The following is a 20,446-nucleotide window of genomic DNA, read 5'->3' as shown; positions in this document are numbered from 1 at the left end:
ATTTATATGATGTCTCTCTCAAAACAGTGTAGATTTGCAAAAACAAAAATAGTGTCTAGACACCTAAAACCTCTTTGTTTTCAGTAGAAGTGTGTCTAGATGTCATGGGAGCCTTTGAAATTCCCCTCATATGTTGTATTTTATGTTTCTTTGCAAGCGTTCTTTATCTGAGAAAATACTTGACATTAGATGCTGCTAATGTTTAAAGTGTTACAGTAGGAACAGGTTTCCATGTTTATTTAATTCACCTCTGATGTTCCTACAGGCATTGATTATGATTTATTGTATTGTTGCTTATGTGCTTGCAAGCAGTGTGACTTTAGATGAGAAACTTGCAAGCAGCTTGTCAGAATCATCCCTGCATGAACTGTGAAAAACAGCAAAGGGAAACTCCAGTGTTCTTTCTGGATAGTTTGCCTTGACACAGAGTTAATGTGATGTTCTAAAAAAGAAAAAAAAAGTACTTTTTTTCCCCCTCTCCCTCCATCTCCTGTGCTCCCACCCCACCTACCCCAACCTTACAGATTATAAAGAAGCCAAAAAGCAAAACCGAGCAGGCTGAAGCTGACTTTGAATGGCCACCATCCAGGAGCAGTGGCCTGGCATCCGTTGCTGTTTCAGATCAGAGTATGCTGACTTTTCCAGGGAGTCGCAGGGGATCCTACACATTATGGGTGAGTGACTAAATACAAATATTGATGCTTTCCTCTGCACAAAACTGGAATATTGAAATCCTGGATGAATATACTTACTGCCTAGAAAGGTACATACAGATTTGCAGAGAACAACAAGACATATTGCTCAGTTGCGTGATTTCCATAGCACATCATGGGCTATGGAAGTACATCAGAGACATTGTCTTGCATTGGTGAGTGTGTTAGGGAGAACTAAGATCATAATACAAGCAGTCTTGCTGCTTGATTTGAAAGCTAATAGGATGCCATGCCTCAGTGTTTATTCCTTAAAAAGTTTTATGCTTACTTAGATTTAATTTGGATTTTTGCTGAATGTTATGTCTTCTTTTGTACAGTGTTAGATTTCTGTAAATTATATTTTGTATCTTAGCCATCTTAAAGAAAACAGTCAGTACCACAACAACAAAGAAGTAAAAACTTTAGAGCACCATTTATGCCTTACACTGAAGAGTGTTTCTTCCTCCTCTCATTTATTTCTCAGTACAATGCCTTTAGCTCCTGCTTATAAAGCTGAAGAAAATCTGACAAGCTGCATTAGTAACATTTTAAGAAGAGCAGCAAGGGAAAAGAAGTGAAAATAAGCCATAGGCTTGGATAGGCTGTTTCACAATAGGAGAGCAAAGACAGTGACAGATGAGTTCCAGTGAATTTTGATACAGTGGCTTAAGCTGCTGCTCCCAAATGTCCTGCTTTTGCATTTATGTGTGCTTTCCCCCCCAGCAAAGCCATCAGAATTGAATGTGTGCTGTGCCTTAGCTCCAGTTTAGTATGCTGGCTTATGCTGCCAGTGAAAATAGATTTACACCAGAATTTAAGACTGTGGGCCAGAACTGCTGAGATATGTATGGGAGTATCTTCCCCCATCTATTTCTAAACTGGAGGAGTAATGCCTTTAAGCTGCAGCTGTTTACTGAGCAATCACAAGTCAGAGTGAGCATGTTTAAGCCTTTTGCTCTGTAGCTTCTAGGCAACTTTCTTGTAGTGCATAGGAGCCAGGAGAGGGAGAGCTGATTTTCTCTCTGACACAACCAAGCTTTCTTTCTGGAGTTTAAGGACAGAGTCTAGGGGAACACAGTTTTCATATCCTCAGTTATTACATCAGAAGCCTGTTGCTGTTTTGAGTTTGGAGAGTTAAACTTGAACCCAACACATTTTGAAATTCTGTTCTGAAATAACAAGTTTGAGACTCAAATTTTCACCAGAGGGAGGTTCTCCTTTCATTTGAGAAATTGTAAACTTTGTGGAGGTAGACATCCACAGGTAGACTTGTGGAAAATTTTCATGCTATGGTGAGAACAGCTGCAAAGAACAGCTTCAAAACTTCTGCAGCCATCAGTCGATACGAGAGATTCAGGTGTGTTAAGTGGTTTATAAAAACTTTGTACCTTTGAAAAGTTTCTTTTTCCAGATTTGTCACATTTTGGTTTGTCTTCCATTAAACCAAGTTCTCCAGATTCTGTCAACCCTTCCACAAATTCAGTTTCTGCATTTTGCTTTGCTAGTGTTGCTCTAGTGTTTGCTTTTGTCCTTTGAAGTATGCATGTGTTTATTTTTGCTTTGTTTTGAACAGAGAGGAATTAGTATAACTAGACATCTTTGGAAAACTAGAATAAGCCCAGTAGCTAATGTTGATGCAGTTCTGTTAGCCTGCTAGGAAAGTATACTGAAAGGCCACTTGTGCATTGTTTGATTTGGAGGACTGAATTGCATCAATACCTCTTCTGTTTATCATTTGAGAAAGTTACCTTTTCTGTCAAAATTATTGCAATACTTTTTCTTTCCAAAACAAAAACTATTACAGAGAAGCTGGCAGTTATAACTATGCCCAGATGCACTTCCCAGGAAAAGCTCCTTACAGCCTTCTAGGAGGATTTTGGAGCTCTTGAGTCCAAATTTGTGACAGAAAATCTTTGTGGGCTCCACTACAAGAAGTGAAGTTTTCACATTTCCTAACTGATGACACCAAAATAATGCAAACCCTCAATTTTCATGTACACATCCTACCACTGAGCTGTATGTGTTTGTTGCCTTAGTTGAGCAGAGGTCAGCCACAACAACCCTAAGGGAAGAAAAATAAAAGTTTCTTTTTTCTTTCAAGTCTATCCAAGTTTGCTGTTACAGAGGCTGGAGTTATTTACATTAACCTGTTTCCGCATAAGGATTATTTAAGTAGAGCTCCGTCTGTTTAAGGCTTTTTTTTTTTTACTTGGCAAACAACTTATTACTTGAAGCAAGCAAAAGCAGTATAGATTAAACATAAGGGAAGAATAAATGAATAATAAAACAGAACAACAGAAAGGCACAGGAAAGTGCCTTGTTGCATTGCATTGTATTATCAGACACTTGCTAACAGAGTGGGGGGATCTGTATTAATCCCAGATTACTAACAGTGTGGTTACAGCTGCCAAGTAATTTTCTTCTACTCACAGCTATTTATGTGCAGTTCATCCACATCAGCCAGAAAATTCCAGTGAGCTTTGGAAGCCCTGGATTACCTCTCTGCTCATCCAAAATCACTTGCTTTGAAATGACCATTAGATAAGTTATTCTACATCTTTGTAGTATGAAGTAAATGCTGTATGCAGAGAACTTGAGCTTTGGAAGCTAGGAACATCACAGCTTCAACAGACCAACTGTGTGAGACATGCTTAATTAGAGCAAAATCTATTGATCTTTGCATTAATGAGCCCACCCCCCCTTGTATCTCCCTGAAATGTATTATTGATTGATTAACTGCAGTACTGAAGTTATTGTCTTTTCCTTTTTTATCTTTTCAATTTCTTTAAGATCTCTTCCCCATGCTAAAAATACATTTTTTTGTATGGCTGAATATTTTATTTCTCCATCTCATAAAAAGAGATGGATGGCACCATCTGTTTCTCATTACCAATAAGCAAAGGCTGTATAGTGTTGGGATAGGAGGAGCTTAATGCAATGAACAGATGATTCTGTGCTTTCTCACTCCATTTCTTCCCATACGTCACTGCCAGTGAGAGCAGATGACCAGTTGGCATATTGTATCCCATTTAAACACTGATAGAGTGCAGGTATCCTGGTGTGCTTTAAGTGCTGTATTAGCAGTCTTTATTTTACAGCTAAAAGATTGCATATATAAACAGCAGCTCATCCATAATGTATAGTATTTAAAACAGCTAGGGATATAGGGAAAAGGAGGATTTCATTAAATACACATTATGGTGCCCCTCAAGGGAAGCAGAAGTTTACTGGTTAAGCTAATTATAAGGTCCCCTGTGTACCGCGAGTTTTTTTTTTTTTCTTTCTTTTGATTTGGTTTAAAGCCCGAGGTCCAACACTGCTTTGGAAATCCCTGAAGGTTTTTCAGGTGCTCTGTACCTTTGTAGGTTTGTCCCAAACAAATATTTGAAGAAAAGCTTTTTATGGAGGAGTCCTGTTTAGCAGTCTCATGATGCAGCAGAAGAGCTGCTTCAGATGAGGGAGGCATAACACTGTAGAAGTTTATGCCAGCAGATATCAGTTCTTACCTGTCAATGACTCGTATCAGAAGCATCATATTTACTTCTAAGTAATAAATATGTCATGTCATAGATGGAGCTTTTCGCTTTTATGCGTAAGCTGGGATCAGAAGGTTGCACAGAACGTGTTGCTGAGACCTACTTCCAATAAGGCAGGTGTTCATTTATCCAGAAACCCATCAGCTGTATCCTCATGAGTTATTTACTGTCTTGTTTCCTTCCAGCAAAAGCCAGCTGCAGCACCATTTTCTCTGCACAGCCTATCACAGAACAAGAAAGAACAATAAACTTTGAGATGGAAAAGCTCTTGGTACTTTAGAAATAATGGGTCTTTTTTTATTCATACTTATTTTGAGACAATCCAGCTTTCTCTAAGTACTTTGCACTTTGCACACTACAAAGTCTGCTGGTTTTGCAGGTGTAACATTGTGGTCTTACTAGAAAAATGATCTGGAGTTACCTGACTATATGGCGCTTCATGAATTTCAGATCAAGACAATGTTGGCCACAACAATCTTGTTGATTTCCCACCTTCCACTGTAGCAGAAGGATAGGCTACAACAATCAAAAGATAGGCCTTTGCAATCCTCACTCAGCAGTTATCATCACTTTTTAAGGTTTCAGGTGGCTAAACATACACTGCAAGGCTCAACAGCATTGTCCTTTTAAAGTAGTATTTGTAGAATTATTTTAAAGTAGAATTTGTTTGAGATGCAGCTTTTGCAGAAGATTACTTATTCTCAGTTGTATAGTACTATTCATGCACTTGACAAACATCCAAAAAGACAGTTTTGGATGCTAGATATATGATCAAGCCCATGCAGGCCTAAATTCAGCTGAATTATATTTACTGCCAGCAAGCCAAGATGGGTTTTAAGGCATGAAAGGGAATAGGAGAGGGACAGAGAAAGATGGTCATTCTACAGCGTTATTTTCTGAAGAATATAGATCATATATGGTTCTTTCAGGTTTTTTTTAAGACTCTATCCTAACACCCTGTTGGGTATCACAAAGCTTTAATGTCTTATGTAAAACTTATGATGCTCAGAGAGAGGCTGCCTGACAAATCTTACTATATTTTTAGATGAAAACAGGGTGTATATTGTCACAGAGAGAAGCAAATAAGCACGGAACACGTAGGGCTTTCTCTGTCAAGTTGTTTGACTAGGACATGCAGTGATCCTCTGTGATGGGTGAGTGCTCTTTTGATCACGGCTTTGTAGATGAGGGTCAGAAAGGGACATGAAAGGTTGAGCAACCTAGAAATTAAAGAAAAAGTAAAAAAGATTGTGTTCAGTAATGTGTATTCCCTTGAAGAAAATGTGAGTTTATGTGTGAGGCTGCAACTAGACTTGAGATGAAAATGCTGTTTCATCTATGCTTTTATACACATCCACTCTTCCAGTGGAGTAGACTAGTACCAACTTACAATTATATTGCCCTACACCAGAACAGATCTGTCCTTTTCAGTTTCTCTGCTTTCTCATCTGTAAATAATACAATGATACTGTCATCACAGGATGCTAACTAAGCTCTCAGTGTCCCCAAATGAAGGGTGTTATGCCACCGGGAAGCATCTGCACTGCTGGTTTTTTGTTTGTTGTTTTCTTAAAGTTCAGGAGGAGTGAGCCACTGAGGAATAGGTGATAAGTAATAACAACCGACCTAAAAAAGGTACCTGCAAAGGTACTATTTAGATTACAATTGCATTGTTACGTCTCTCTATTCCTGTCAGAGCTTGTAATAATTGATTTACCAGAAACTTCTACAGACTTGCTCACATACATCCATGACATTGACTGAACTATGCTATTTTATGCATCCTACCACTTTCCCAAATTGTTAATTCCATAAGTACAAAAAAGAATGTCTGTACTCATCTTATGGTACCAATATTTAAATATTCCTTACTACTAGCTTACAAATCCTTTGCGCTAAAAGCAATAGAGTTTTCTTATTTGGAAAAAAAAAAAAAAGTCCATCAAACACCGGATTATACTTCTATGTGATAATGTGTAGAGCTGCTTGCATACCCTGCATCAATGGGGTTGTTGGGGAATAATCTCCTGTCTCTCTCCTTTATAATCTCCAGGTCCTCAAGGTCAGCTAATCTAGGCTGAACCAAAATAAATGCACACCCATATGTGGCTCTACATGTTCTTACGCAGCTGTGCAATTCATTTTGCTGATGGACCTATCCCTGATTAACTGAGAATTACTTTTGAACTCCTGTTACAGGAACAGAAACGTTAAAGGGAATAGCTGTCTGAGCAGATGGTGAAAGGATAGAAAACCTACCTAACATGTAGCCAAGCTATGTCTCCTCTGTCATTAGCAAACAAGTCATCTTGGGCAGACCCTGGAGGGATGGATGCTCTGAGGCTTTTGCAGGAGAGAGAGCAGTTTTGCTTTCTCCCAGTCTGTTATTCAAGGATTTGCCCTGATGGCTCAGGCACAAATCTACCTCTTGAGGTGGCATTTCAGGATAGCGTGATACCCTAAGCAGGGTTTGGAGCGAAGTATGAAGGGAGTTTTCTTTCAACTGAGTATGAAAATCTCCCATTTGTCTGCCTGTTCTTGCCCCTTTTCAGAAGCCATAGAGTTGTTAACAGACACTTTGCCACATACAAGATTAACTAAGAAACAGATGCTTGGTATTTCACTCCCACTGCTAAATGTCTGGATTGCATACATTTGAGCAGAGTGAAAATCACTTCCAGAGATAAATATGGTGTGGCAGAGTGTCACCGTTCTCAGGCTCATCCTGTCTTCTTCCTGGTATGGAAGTTTACTTACCAAAGGATGCATTAGCTGCTGATGTTTAAGGATTGATACAGTATTTGCTCACGTGGGTGGGACCTGCTGGTTCTGTCTATGCACTGACTGTATTTATAGAGCACAGATGAGAAGTGGGTAATAGTTTTTTAGCTGCACCACTAACAGGTGTAGCTGTAAAATTTGCAGGTGAGGAGAGGGGATGGTTATGGTTGTACCTAACTCACCTGTGTTTGTGCTGTCAATTTTAGGCTTCATTGCTGAATAAAAAAAGGAATCTTCAAAGCCCAACTTAACAGCTTCCCCACAGGTTGGAGCTTGCACAGCACACAGGGCTCTGCTGCTCAGATCCACAGGTGCCTTCGCTGCTCTCAACCCCTGTGTTGATGTCCCAGTGCTTTCAAGGGCTCCTGTCACAGTGGCCCTGCAGCTGCCTTACCCTTGTGGCACCAGGGGTTTAAAACAGTCCTTTATCTACTGTAAATAAGTACAGAATAAACTTAGGTTTTACTAATTACACAAGACCAAAGAAATAGGGGGAAATGGGAGAGAAGTGAGGACAAAAACATGCATGATCCAGAATATTCTATGTAGAATTCAACCAATTGCTTTGGGGATCTATTTTGTATTACTAATTTGGCTTCTGCTTAGAAGCAAAAGGAATTAACCATTGATGATACTTTTTAATCTTTTAGGGAAGAATGTAGAACAAAATAGGTATATTATCTCCCTATAGAATATGTGTACATATAAAAGAGTTGTTCAAGCTAAATAATCAATAGATTATCGTATTAACAAATGTATTTTATAAATAGTTGTTCTTCGCTTAGGTTACTTGTTCTGGTTTTATTAATCCAGTGGCCAGAAGCTTGCAAATTGTTATAAACATTCAGATGAAATATTTATATTTGTTAAATAACAGAAGACTTCATATCTGGTTACCAGATGAAATATTTATATTTGTTAAATAACAGAAGACTTCGTATCTGGTTACTTTTTATCCAATCCTTCTCTAATCTTCAGAAATGACATAGGACAGCAGTGAAACGAGATTGTACATGCAAAAATTATTCCTTTTAGTGCTACCCCAGTACAAGATGAAGGCTGAGTTCTCTCTATCAAGATGTTATAACTATGCAGCAGAAATTGCCTGAAGAGGTGGGGTAGAAAAATAATGTGTTTGGAATTTCTTTTTGAAAAATAAACAAAACATCTCACAGCAGATGCCATTAGGCAGGATTCAGTGGGCAACTCATCTAACTAAAGTGTTGGGAAATGCCTGTCAATACTGTAACTGTATTTCGCAAACTGTGCTGTACGGCACAGCAATCTGGTATGCAGCATGTATCTCCAAGAAGGAAACGTGCCAGGAGTATAGCAAACGACCTGTTTGGTTGCAGTGCCGTCTCCCGATATACTAATTTATTGCAGGAACTAACAGTAGGACTTTAGTGTCTGACTGCAAACATAGAGGGCAGGGCAGCTTTGTAATTCATCACAAATAAATACACCTAAAATACCATTTGGCTGACAGGTGTATGTATGTTTGTTTGTTTTTGTGTTTTTTTTTTTTCTCTCTGAGGAACCAGAACTTCTGGTTAGAAAAAGTATCAGTGTTTTCAACTAGGAGGGAAGGGTCTTGACTTCTTGTGTTTTTATAAATCAGGACCAGAGCTCCTACATTTTTGTCTCCTTTTGAAAATTGTATTTAGGTTACTGTATTATTTGTGTGCTTGAGGCAAATGCACTAGATTGGTTTGTCTGCTTGAGATCTTGTTTCTGTCCAAGTTTGTAGGTAATGGATAAAGATTCTAGGCTACGATTCCTCCATTCATTCAGTAAATGCCCCTTTTTCCAGTGCCAGCTGATCCAAGAGCCTATCAGTGTAGCTGGCATTACCTCTGTCTCCTTTCTGCCTCCACATGCAGCTACATGAAGCACCAGGTAGCACTCAGTCCTGTTCCCTCAAGTTTAATGTTTGCTTCCTATATGAAAAGCATCCCATGTGGATCTACAGATGGGCTGTTATCTCCAGGAAGAAGGCAGGCACAAATGCAACATGGTAATATATACTTCTGCTGTCTGCCACGAGTAAGCATAGCAGTGCAGTCAGCAGGCATCTACATGGGTTTATAGCCCACACAGGCGGCCATGCAACTATTGCTGTACGGCTGCTGAGTAAGCAGTGCCAGCTGAGCTGAAGGTGATGCAAATGTGCCAACCAAGATTAGAGCTTTTGCTGTGCAACCTCACCCCAGATGACTAACTTTCTATTTTGTCTCTGCTCTTAATTATGAGGGAAACAAAAGGAGGTCTTGAGTCATTTGTTCTTCAAATACAGTCACCAGTCAGGCCAGTAATTCATTAGAGGTGAACTTCTAGACATTTGCTTTTGTGCTTTGAAAAAAAAATAATAATAATAAAAAAAATGGGCATGTCTATGCCACTGTAGACCAATTTTTTCTCATGCCAAGACATGTTTCTGTCATATTCCTGCCCCAGTCTTGGGTATTGACCTTCCTTTTTTTGTATAGTTATCAGGGTTACCTGTGGTTGTACCAGTCATTTGAACTGCTATCAGGAATTAGTATTTACACTTCCTCTCCACCCATATTTGTCTGAGTAAAACAATTCTATTATCTGTCCTTCCATCCTTATCTAAAACTGACTTTCAGAACAAGAGATAGCCCAGCGCTCTTCTTTTATTTACAACTTAATTGGAGCTTATTAGCAATGACAATAATTGATCTTTTTAATCTCTCCAGATAAAACAACTACATGGAACTGCGAAAGTAGTAGTGAAGAGTGTTAGTTCAACAGCTTCCTCAGTAGCATCTTTTTACTCTTTTTTAGAATCTGAATGCTGGGATGCAGTCGGCTGTCATAGCATGGCATTACTCTTCTCTCCTCAAGCCTTCTGTGACATTGAACCATCTTCAGTGAGAAGAGGTTGTACTTCTAGCAGAGCAGTCCAAGACAGATTTTATCAAAGATTCACATAAGGCATAGAAAAGGATGTGGAAGGCTTCAAGCCAAGTTTTAGAGGCACCTTTTTTCCCTTTCTTGCATTTGGAGGAATTTTCCTGGGAATTAGCAGTAGTTTAACATATTGTTTTTGTGCTGTCCACAGAAAGTTGACAGAAACTGTGGACAACAGTTTCCCTCTGACCTGCCCCGAAGGTTTCAGCACACAACTTAAAAGAATCCATTTGTCTTCTATAAGCATCCAGTGTATTTGAGGTCCTAGGCTCCATCACCACATGGGACAGTGTCTTTGCTGTGCTTCTGTCTTTCAGTGCTTTTTGTCCATCAGGCCCCTCATGCTAGCCTTCTCCCTTTTAAAATCCTTCATGCTATTGCCTATTTTATAATCCATCTGATGGATGTATCTGTCCCACAGTGCAGATGCCTCCAAGCTAGCTTTAAGTTGCTCAGGTTCCTTCTTGCAGTGATGCTGCAGAAGCAGAGGTCTTAGGGCAGGATTTGCTGAGCTCCTTCCATGATATTTGCACCCCATGCCAAGTTCTGCATTATCATAGCTTAGCTGTTAGCAGATCTCAAGATAGCTGAGAGCTAAGTGCAAATACTGCCATTGCCATAATGCAACCTTTACTGTGATGTTTATGAAATGGTGAGTAGGGAGGCGAGAAGCTGCCATTTAAACAAAACACCAGAAAAGTTGTCAAACCTACAGATTTTCCATAAATAAGAAAAAACATGTTGCTTTCGTTATCTAAGCCCAGGTTATCATTAAACAGACTACTTAAGGTTTTCATGACTTTTTTTTCTCCTCCTTATGATTCAGTTCTTTAAGAAATAATGGAAAAGAGATAATAGTGATTAAACTATTACTGTAGGGTATTCCTTCTGGGTTCTTCAGCAGTTCTTCTTGTCTGTCTGTGTTTGCCACATATATGACAAAAATACTTAAGGGAATATTCTTTGTACTGTGCACATAGGGACAGACACAACCACTTGCTGCTCTCAGTATGTGACAACTTAAACACAAAAATATCAGAGTATATGGCAGACATGAACTGGACCTAACTGATTGTAAGAATGTGAAGTTTGGTAGTCCTTTTTTTATAACTAAGTGAAGTCAGTCACAGCAAAGTTAAGCTTTATCATTGTTTAGGCAGCAACTTTGTGGGAAAATTATTTATACTGTCCATATATCCTGGCTTTCACCAAGTTGTATAACAGGATGAAAACAAAGTAAAAGGAGCAAATTCTATAGTAATATAGTTTATTTACCTGTCTATATTGTTACATTATTAACCCTTTCACAGGGTTAGAGAGGATTTAGGTGATCTTGATTTGGTTGGAGGTTTGTAACAGCCTGAATATATACCAAACTATAGGTGAAGTTTGTGGAAGTAAAAGTGACTCATTTGAAAGACTCCACAAAATAAAATTATACAGGACTGTGAGGTGATTCTTAGTTGTTCATGTCACCAAATTTGAAAGCAAACATTCCTATGCATCACATTAGAAGCTGTCTTTGCATTAACAAGTTTCACCAAGTTGTGTGGTCATTGTGTTTGTAAAATATTTGATTCTAGGACAATAACTCTGGCTTTTCCTCCAGAGTTCAGAAGCCAAACTAAACCCTAGTGCATGGCTATGTTTCATTTTACTGAATCTGTTATGAAATCATGCTGCTGAGCCAAAGATACCGGAAGATTTCCAGCTAATTAAATCTTCTGGCATGATGCATAGGTTCCATATAGGAGCATTTCAGATAGGAGGAGTTACAGCCAGAAGAGTGGTGTGTAAGTGTTGCTCTCAAGCCAGCAGGACTCGCAGCAATGCTTATGCTGACCTGGGAGTTGAAGGGACTTGAAAATATCTCAAAGTCAAGTTATCCTTTTCCTCATCAGCAACAGTGCAAAGCAGAGCTCTAATGCAGGCAAAAACTCGCCCTTTTGAGAATAACAGTTTTAGTTAATTATTTGTAATTTGAACATGAGTTAAAATGTACAAAGATTTGAGAGTGCCAACGTGGCCTGCGTAAAGAAGCTGAGCTACTTGAAAGCATACTTCTTAATGAAACCCTAGTGTATACAGGTAATTTCAAATAACCTTGCAAGGGAGGCCTAGAAAGAGTTTTTGAGTGGTAAGAAGTTAAGGGGGAAAAGGCTAATTGTCATTTCAAAAAGTGATCTCTTTTGCCTTACAAGATGCCTAAGCATGTAGTCATCAAAAGCAAAACTTTAATTAAAAATAAATAAATTTTGCTACAGCAAAATAGTGTCAGACGGATAATAAAACTTGAGTCAATCTGCTCTAGCCATGTCTCTAGAATTACACAGATGATTTGACATGTAACAGTGAATTCTCCTGAAATCAGCAGGGCACTGCCAGCTTTCACCATTTTTGAAAACCTGACCAAATTTAAATATGACTTCTGTAACTGATCCCAATACCTAAATCAAAACTAAAATATCTGATGTATCTATGTGGATCCAAAGGGAAACCCTTTTCCCTCAGTAATAGGGCTTATTAACCAATCACAACAGTATTTTACCTCATTTTTGCTTGAAATGTGACCTTACTAGAAATAGATGTGCAATTGTAGGCTATGTTGAATGCATTAGCAAGATTGTATAAAACTGTCCAGCATATTGTGTAATATGCATATCCTAGCAAACAAAAGAATTCAGCATTAAAATTAGCTGAGTTGCAGATTTATTTCTGGGGAACAGGCTGTTTGCTTTTTCTTCTTAATTTTTAACTTCTGAAAATTGTTACAACAGATGGCCTGTTGAGCCAACAATAGATCATCATGTCTCACCACAATGGGATCTCTTCCTGGCTAGCTTGAATTGGGAACTGTTAGATATCTGTCCTCATCAAGTGCATTCTGAACAGCTACACCTTGATTACTTCTTTCCATCTGGTCCCTTGTAGTACAAACATGTTCCTGCCTCCTTGCATAACATCAGAAATGTACATAAATACGCAATCTAGCACTGAAACTTAGAATCATCATAGAATCATAGAATGGCTCGGGTTGGAAGGGACCTTAAAGATTATCAAGTTTCATTAAGTTCCACTTAAATTCCATTTCTGGATGCTAGCAGTCCCCACACTTCCATGCTCATACTAATTAAAGAGTTTGATAACTAAATATTTCTATCTTAAAATTATGCTCATTGATTTTTGTTCCCACAGAGGTCTCAGTCTGCATTTTCCCTGGCTAGTGAAGATATGCCGAGTAAAGGACTAGACCCTGCATCGTCTGTGTCTGAGGCTCTTTGGAGGCAGCAGAAAGGACAATTCAGGAAACAGAAGGAACGCAAGCTCTCTGCATTACCCAGCTGGAAAAGTGTGGACAGGCTAAATGAAACAAGTAAATATTTCTAGTATGAGTATGATTCCTTTTTTTGGTTCTCACACCCATGTGGAATAAGTAAGACTTAAAGCAAGAACTTTGCCCACAAAATTTCTGTTGACATCTGTGCCTGCAGGTGCCACATATAAAAATGTCTGAGAATTTGGCGATGCTGTGTGTCATGGTGCATTGGGCTGTATCATTGCTTATCCTACCATTGCTTTTTTCCAAGGAGAGATTCAAAATCTGGGCATTTGGGAAGTTGATTTGGGAATTTTAGGAAACATTAGGTATCTAACTTGGATGTGTTTCAGAGCTTCTAAGACACAAGAGCTTAAGGGCCCTGCTTTTTTTTTTTTTTTTTTTTTTGCCTAGTTACTTGTCCTCCTGTTGAAGGAGTTTGCATATGCCCACAGTCTACCTTCTGTTGCACAAGTTAACTGTTTTTGAGGTTACATAGTGAACCAAACAGTGAAATAATTCAAGTTTAAGATTCCCCCTCACACCTTTATTTTCAACCCTGATGAATTCACCAGCGCAGCGTGCTGTGCAGCCTTGAAAACAGCTGTTTCTGCACACGTTGGAGGAAGCTGGGGTAGGAACTTCACAGACCATCAGCTTCCCTAGACCAATGTCCTCCCTCTTTGTGTGCATTAGATATGGATGTGAATATGGACAATGTATGGAGTAACATCATAAGTCAGCTCCGTTACTTAACCAGCACCCTGGATTAGAATGCAGTTCCCTGCTTACTTCAAGATGCCGTTAAGTACAGGCTGTCATTGAAAAAGTTGGTTCCTGCTCTTGGGGGGTCCAATTTCTTCTGGTTTTCCTGTTCTGGCTTTACTGTTCATGAAGCCACATCAGGCAACTGCTGCACAAAAGAGTTGGTTAGCTGTCATCCTCACAGGTGTGCTAATGATCATGTTGACACAATGGGAAACAATGAACTGCTCATTTTAGCAGCAGCCCCTGGCTCCAAGTGATGGGGAACAGCAGAGCTGACCTACCTCTTGCTGTTGTTCTCCCATGACACAGGGCTGCTCATTCCTGTGCCCTCTCTTGTAGCAGCTGTAGAGACCATCTGATCCCTGTAGCAATCCCTGACAAGGCTACCCATCAATTTGATTCATGCTGCTGTAATGTCAGTTGAGAGGCATTGCAGAACTTGGGAGGCTGGATATTAGACAGCGTGAATAGTCTCCTCCCCCTGAAAATTAAGTGATAATAAATTAGTATTAAAATCTGACTTAACTAAGTATGCTTTACTTTGTGAACTCTTCATTCAACCTCCTGTCAGAAATGTTGTTCTGGGCATTTTAGCTGAAGGCCTATTTTCAGTAAACTAGGGTGCTTAAATTTAAGAACTCACTTCAATCCCATTGAATTCAACTGTTCAGCAATTTAGTACTTAACAGTTGCTTAACTATAGCAGAAAGGAAAATTGACCCAGTTTCCTTTCAGGTGCTCTACTCAGAGGATTTGCTCTGCTTCTATCTTACAGTGAATAGCTGAGTGTGCTAATATGTGTAAATAAGATCTCACCTATGCAGTAGTAAATAGCTCTGTATTAGGCTGCAGAAAATGCAAGAAGTCTCTGCCAAGTGTCTGGAGTGGTAACATTAGTGGGCATTTTTAGTCATGTAGCCTGTTCACAATTCATTTTTCAGTCATGTAGCTGTTCACAATTCATTTTGATTACAATTTGCACTGGTTTAAATGATGAATCAAGAGCCAAATCCTGAACTGTGCTTTTTTTCTCCTTTAGCAATAGTATCATAATGAGACTTATTAAAATCTATTTTCATTTTCACATGTATAAATTATAATGTATACCCAAAGAACTGTGTACAAAATCCATTCTTTCAAATAAGTGACTTTGTTTTGAAAAATCAGGAAGGAACCATTTGACATTAGTTGAAGTTGGGATAAAACTGAACCAGGTATTTTCAAACAAATTCTCAGCGGCTTGCCTTTCTGTCCTGCTTACATTCTAAGATGTAATCAACTATTATCCTGTCCTTTCTTCAGTTAACTGAGGATGTTAGACTGATTCTTATGTGTAACTGCTAAGCAAAATAAGGGGTTGTGGTTTGGGAGAGAAAAAAACAGAACAGTATGGCCCTCAACTGCATGATGTTTGTGTGATGTGCTGTAGCTGAATTCAATTTTTGTTGGAGATTTATGTCTTCCAAAGCTGGTTGCTTTGTTTGAAAGGAGAGATGTTTTTATGGAAAGAAGGTCTTCTTTCTCTCAAGAGAATCCTGTACTGAGATTAGTCAGCATAGTTGGAAAACACAAGAAAGCTTCTCATGCAGGAGAAAGATTCTCATGCTTGATAGTGAGTTCTTTTTTTTCTCCTATATCAGTTATTACAATAAAGAGTATGCCTCAGTTGGAACTGTTTTGATGTATTTAGTAACTTTCAATGGATTCTTCCTGCATGTCCATAGCCATCTCCATTTTATCACAGATTAATTACCAGTATCCATAACACCCTTGGCAAGAAGCTCCACGGGTCTGGTACTCATTGCATCCCTCTTTTTTTTTTCTTTTTTTCCCCCTTTTTTTCTTTTATTTGTTTTGAACCTAGATTTCACTAGTTTTACTTGACGTTCTCTAGTAGTTAGATTGGAGGAGATTCCCCCATCTTTTCTAGCATGAATCTTCGTCTTCTCTCCTCCAGATTTAATCATTCCTTAAAAGGAAGCTATTTCAGAACCTGGCTCATACTTTGTTGCTATTCTCAGATCCTTTTCCATCTTTCCTTTTCAAGATGGGGCACCAAAACTGCACACAGAATCAAAGACATATGCGAAACATGGGATTTATACGTGTCTGTGCATTGATGTTTCTTCATTCTTTCCTAAAAATTCTTTCGGAAAAAAAAAAAAAAAGCCTTGTTCCAAGCATTCTCACATTTGCAGTTGTCATCACCATGACTTTGAATGGTGACTTCTGATTGAACGTATAGTAGCATAGCTCAGAGAATGAGAGAATTCATAGTAGCAACAATGCATTCATTTGTTCATTAGTTTTGCTGAACCTTCCAATTTGCAGCCAATTGATTGTAAACTGGCAAGCAGAATGAGCTCTACATACTGTGATAACATAGTGGTAATTAAAGAGTTTGTTATTCTTTCATTTTCATAGATCCTCCCCATGTTTTACAAAGCACTGATGGAAACTGGGTGGCTTTGCAGAATGTTACTTTGCCTCGTCCTCGAATGCTCGCCAAACCAAAGAGTCAAGTATTTGAAGCTTTGGAGAATGAATCCAGTGTTGTGTCTGCATATGATGAGATGGGCTCAGACAGTGAGGATGACTACAACTGGAATGTGGCCTTGAACAAGCTGCGTCGAAGACCTCGGCAATTACCAGATGATTTCTATTATACCAGTTCCCAGTATGATTCTGAGAGGGGGTATGGTAATGATCAGTACCAGGCAGTAACCTCACCTTCCTCTGGGTTATATATCAATACTGAGACACTGTTCTCTGATTCTGAAACATCTTCAGTAAACTCTTCCCAGGAAGCTAAAGGATCTAGCAAACTTCTCTGGTTACAAAGCAGAACTCAGAGTGATGTGCCCAGAATGGAAAAAAAGCATTTCCACGGAGAGCTGGATGTAAATTTCAATCCGCAGGCAACCAGCTTGGAATATTCGGATAGCAGCGAGACTGAAGAAGTCCATTATGATTTACAAAAGAAATCAAGAAGGTGGAGGAAGAACAAAATCTCTGAAGAGATATGTGAAGCAAAAAAACACACAAAAGCCAACATGAAGAATTTAAGTCAGGTAATTGTGTTTGATCTTTCTGAATGCGATCTCAAAAATAGCAGGGCAAAACTAATCAAGCTGTGCTGGCAATAGCATGTGAGTTGTGAGTGGAAGGTGCAGTGTTCTTGCAAGCTTTGTCCTCCTCATGCCTCATAACCAAGAAGAACCAAAGGTAAAGTGTTAAACATCTCATGAACAGGCTTTGTTTCTTTCTCAGATATGCCACTTCCATCTGCATCAATGATATTGTTAATACTTTAAAATACAGTGTTCTTAAAAAAAAAAAAAGGCAGGTTTTCCAACAGCTAGCAAATGTTGAGTAATTACCTGTTGAATTTTTTGTTTATTCTAACGCCTTTGTTGTTGGAATAAGAAGTAACTCATATACCTGGAATCTTTGGTATGCTGTTGTCATCGTATGGGATAAAGATAATGAGCAGCAGAAATTCAGAAAGGAATGTTTTTGAAATATGGTCCAAATGATGTCAGCTTTTAATTGATCACTTGATTGTTTCAATTCTAAAGTGTTTTAGTGAGTGTTTACAAACTACTTAGATTTAAATAATTAGAAAATTTATTAAAAAAAAAAAATTAAGTGCTCAAATTTGGAAAAAACTGATCATAGACGTTTAAGATAGCAAAGCACTCCCCAAACATTTCTTTCAAACAACAGTTATGAGATAACCAGAAAGTAAAGAAGTCATCTTCTTTACAAGGATTTTTCCAGGCTACGGACTGATAGCATGTAAGGGATCCAGTTGTCCCCCAGAATTTTTCAGCAGTGCAAACACACTTCTAACTCTGGAAGAAGAGAACGCTGAACACTTGTTCAGTTCCATTTCCCATATCTTACTCCTCTCACATCCTGTAGCTGGAGCACTGCTGTAGTACAAAAATGTTGAACCTGAAGCAAGGAGCTAAATGTTGTCTTCTCCCTATGCCTCTGACTACAAGCAACCCGATCCAATCTTTAAAGTTGTCTAAGCAATCTTAGAATGTCTGGAATTGTTACTCTTTTCTTGTGCTACTAGCCTGTATCTCCCACTGAAAAACATCAGCACAGTTGATCATAAGTCAAGGTTAGGGTTATAGGATTTGAGCAGGTTTTTAATGCTGGGTAAACTATAGTTAATTCTGTATCTATTCCTTCTGCTTTTAGGAGACAGGTGTGGGTGTTCTGTACTGACTCATTTATAGTCATGTCCTCATACATTTATGATCTACAGCTGTTGAGGGGGACTTAGATGTGATACTGTGCTGCAACAACACATCAGTGGCCATTAAAGACTTCTTAGAACATCAGACAGAATAACAGAACTTTCCAGGGACTGTACAAAGACCATGTTTTGTACACAGAAATATATTTCAATTTCTGGCTTTACATATTTGTGCATGTTCTGTATGTGTGTGCTTATATTCATATTGCAGCTTTCTACATACTGCTGCTCTGCAGAATATAGATGAGCATTGCTCACAGGTGTGGTGGTTTCACCCTGTTGGGCAGCTGAACTCCACCACAATCCCTCTCTCACTCCCCCTCCTCAGAGAAAGAGGGGGAGAAAATACAATGGAAAGGGCTCAGGGGTTGAGATAAGGACAGGGAGATTGCTCAACAATTATTGTCATGGGCAAAACAGACTCAGCATAGGGAGATTAATGTAATTCATTGCCTATCACTAACAGACTAGAGCAGTGAGAACTAGAAGCAAACTTCTAGCAAAAAAATAAAATTAAATAAGGGGAAAAAAAAGCCACGGGGGAACTTCTGCTCCGTGCTTGGATCATGTCCTGCCCCCCTTCTGCACTAACCTTGGGGTCTGTGGAACTGTTTCTCTCACGTTTTCTCACTCCTCTCTCCTAGATGCTATTGTGAAGCAGTTTTCTTCCCCTTTCTTAAGTCTGCTCTCCCAGAGGCCCAACCAACATCACTCCCTGGCTCAGCTCTGGCCAGTGGTGGGTCCCTTTTGGAGCCAGCTGGAGCTGGCTCTGATCTGACATGGGGAAGCTGCTGGGCTCTGCTCACAGAGAGCATCCCTGCAGCCCCCCTGGTACCAAACCCCTTTCCACATAAGCCTACTACAACAGGTTAGGTCCCCTCCAGGGGAGAACAGAGAGGCAGGGTGCTTCCAGGCTGTGACTGCACCCTTCAGCAGATCAGTGTGTATTTCAGAGAGCAAGCAGGTGCAGAAAGTGATAGTTCTTTCCAACTCTCTTGTGAGTTGCTTTGTATCTTCAGGGCTGCTCAGACCTCTCTGTTGTGCTCAAAATGCAAGGTTTGGGATTCTGAGCCATTCTCCTTTTTACCTTAGGCAAAAAGAGACTGTTCCTGCTCTCCTGCTCCCTCAGTCACAGTGGAGCAGGCAGCAGCACTCTGGTTCCATGTTTTCAAAACAATGAAATTCTCATTAGGAAGTTTATGTATAATAATCTGGATGGGTGTGCATGCATTTCATTTGTGTTTAGACACACACACACAGACCCCAGTGGCTGATGTGACAGTTGGTGCCTGCCAGCAGCCATCTGTTCCTCCAGCCCCTGGTAGGGAAAGCACTGCTCGGAGCAAGAATGGACTGGTCAGTACAATTTATAGCAAGGATGTTGCTAGGGGTGAGAAATTCTAGGAAGTAATTAAAATGGTGAAGACTATAAGGAATGTGATTTGAGGTATGATACTAAATTAACCAGGCATCATTTGTGTTGCTTAGAAAAATGAGATTCAAGAGATGTCAGGATCTCATGTAGTCCCCAAAGTAATGTATTAATCTAGGTAAAATGTAAACTGAAGCAGAGAGAGCCCTACATGTGAACAGTTTGCACAAAGTGATAGCATACATATGGTAAACTGCAGACTGTAAATTTAAGGAAGCTTCATTGTGTGGCGTTAAGCCTGTCATAGATTTTCACACCCTGAGATTAGTGAGAATTTACTGAAACCACACAAAATGCTCTCCTAAACCATGTTGCATCAAGACATCAGACAATGAACAGCTGATCATATGTAAATGACAGTGAAGAAACTTAATTTTTCCTTACTTTACTGCATTATAATAATAACAGGATCACTTGTTAACCACTATGTTTTCATCAGCATTGTAGATTTCAGTTTAGCCATCTAAACGTTGGATTTTCTTTTATATTTTTTCAAATAGTGAAGACTGATTTCTTTATTGTGGCTCCCTGAGACACGCTAAAATGAAAGTGGGCCCTTTCCTCTCTCCCTGCTCCAAATCTGGAGAGTTGTTAGTGGTAACATTCTGGAACAATCACAATCATTTCATAGCTCACAACCGAATTTCTATTAAAAAGTATATATATATATATATATTTTTAATCCAGATTTAGTACCTAGATTAGAAAAATGCTGTG

General features: G+C 39.2%; 1 protein-coding gene across 1 annotated transcript in view; it reads left to right on the top strand.

Annotated features, from left to right (window-relative positions):
• Window positions 1-20,446, top strand: part of MYRIP (myosin VIIA and Rab interacting protein) — a 177,588-nt gene that overhangs the window by 127,945 nt on the left and 29,197 nt on the right. Inside the window, exons 7-9 of the mRNA XM_035568846.1 lie at window positions 525-674; window positions 13,139-13,316; window positions 16,452-17,098. Coding sequence (XP_035424739.1) covers window positions 525-674; window positions 13,139-13,316; window positions 16,452-17,098 — 975 coding nt within the window. The remainder of the gene's footprint in view (window positions 1-524; window positions 675-13,138; window positions 13,317-16,451; window positions 17,099-20,446) is intronic.

Source organism: Cygnus atratus, chromosome 2 (genome assembly GCF_013377495.2).
Source record: "Cygnus atratus isolate AKBS03 ecotype Queensland, Australia chromosome 2, CAtr_DNAZoo_HiC_assembly, whole genome shotgun sequence".
Lineage (NCBI taxonomy): Eukaryota > Metazoa > Chordata > Aves > Anseriformes > Anatidae > Cygnus > Cygnus atratus.
This window is presented reverse-complemented; position numbering and strand designations above follow the sequence as displayed.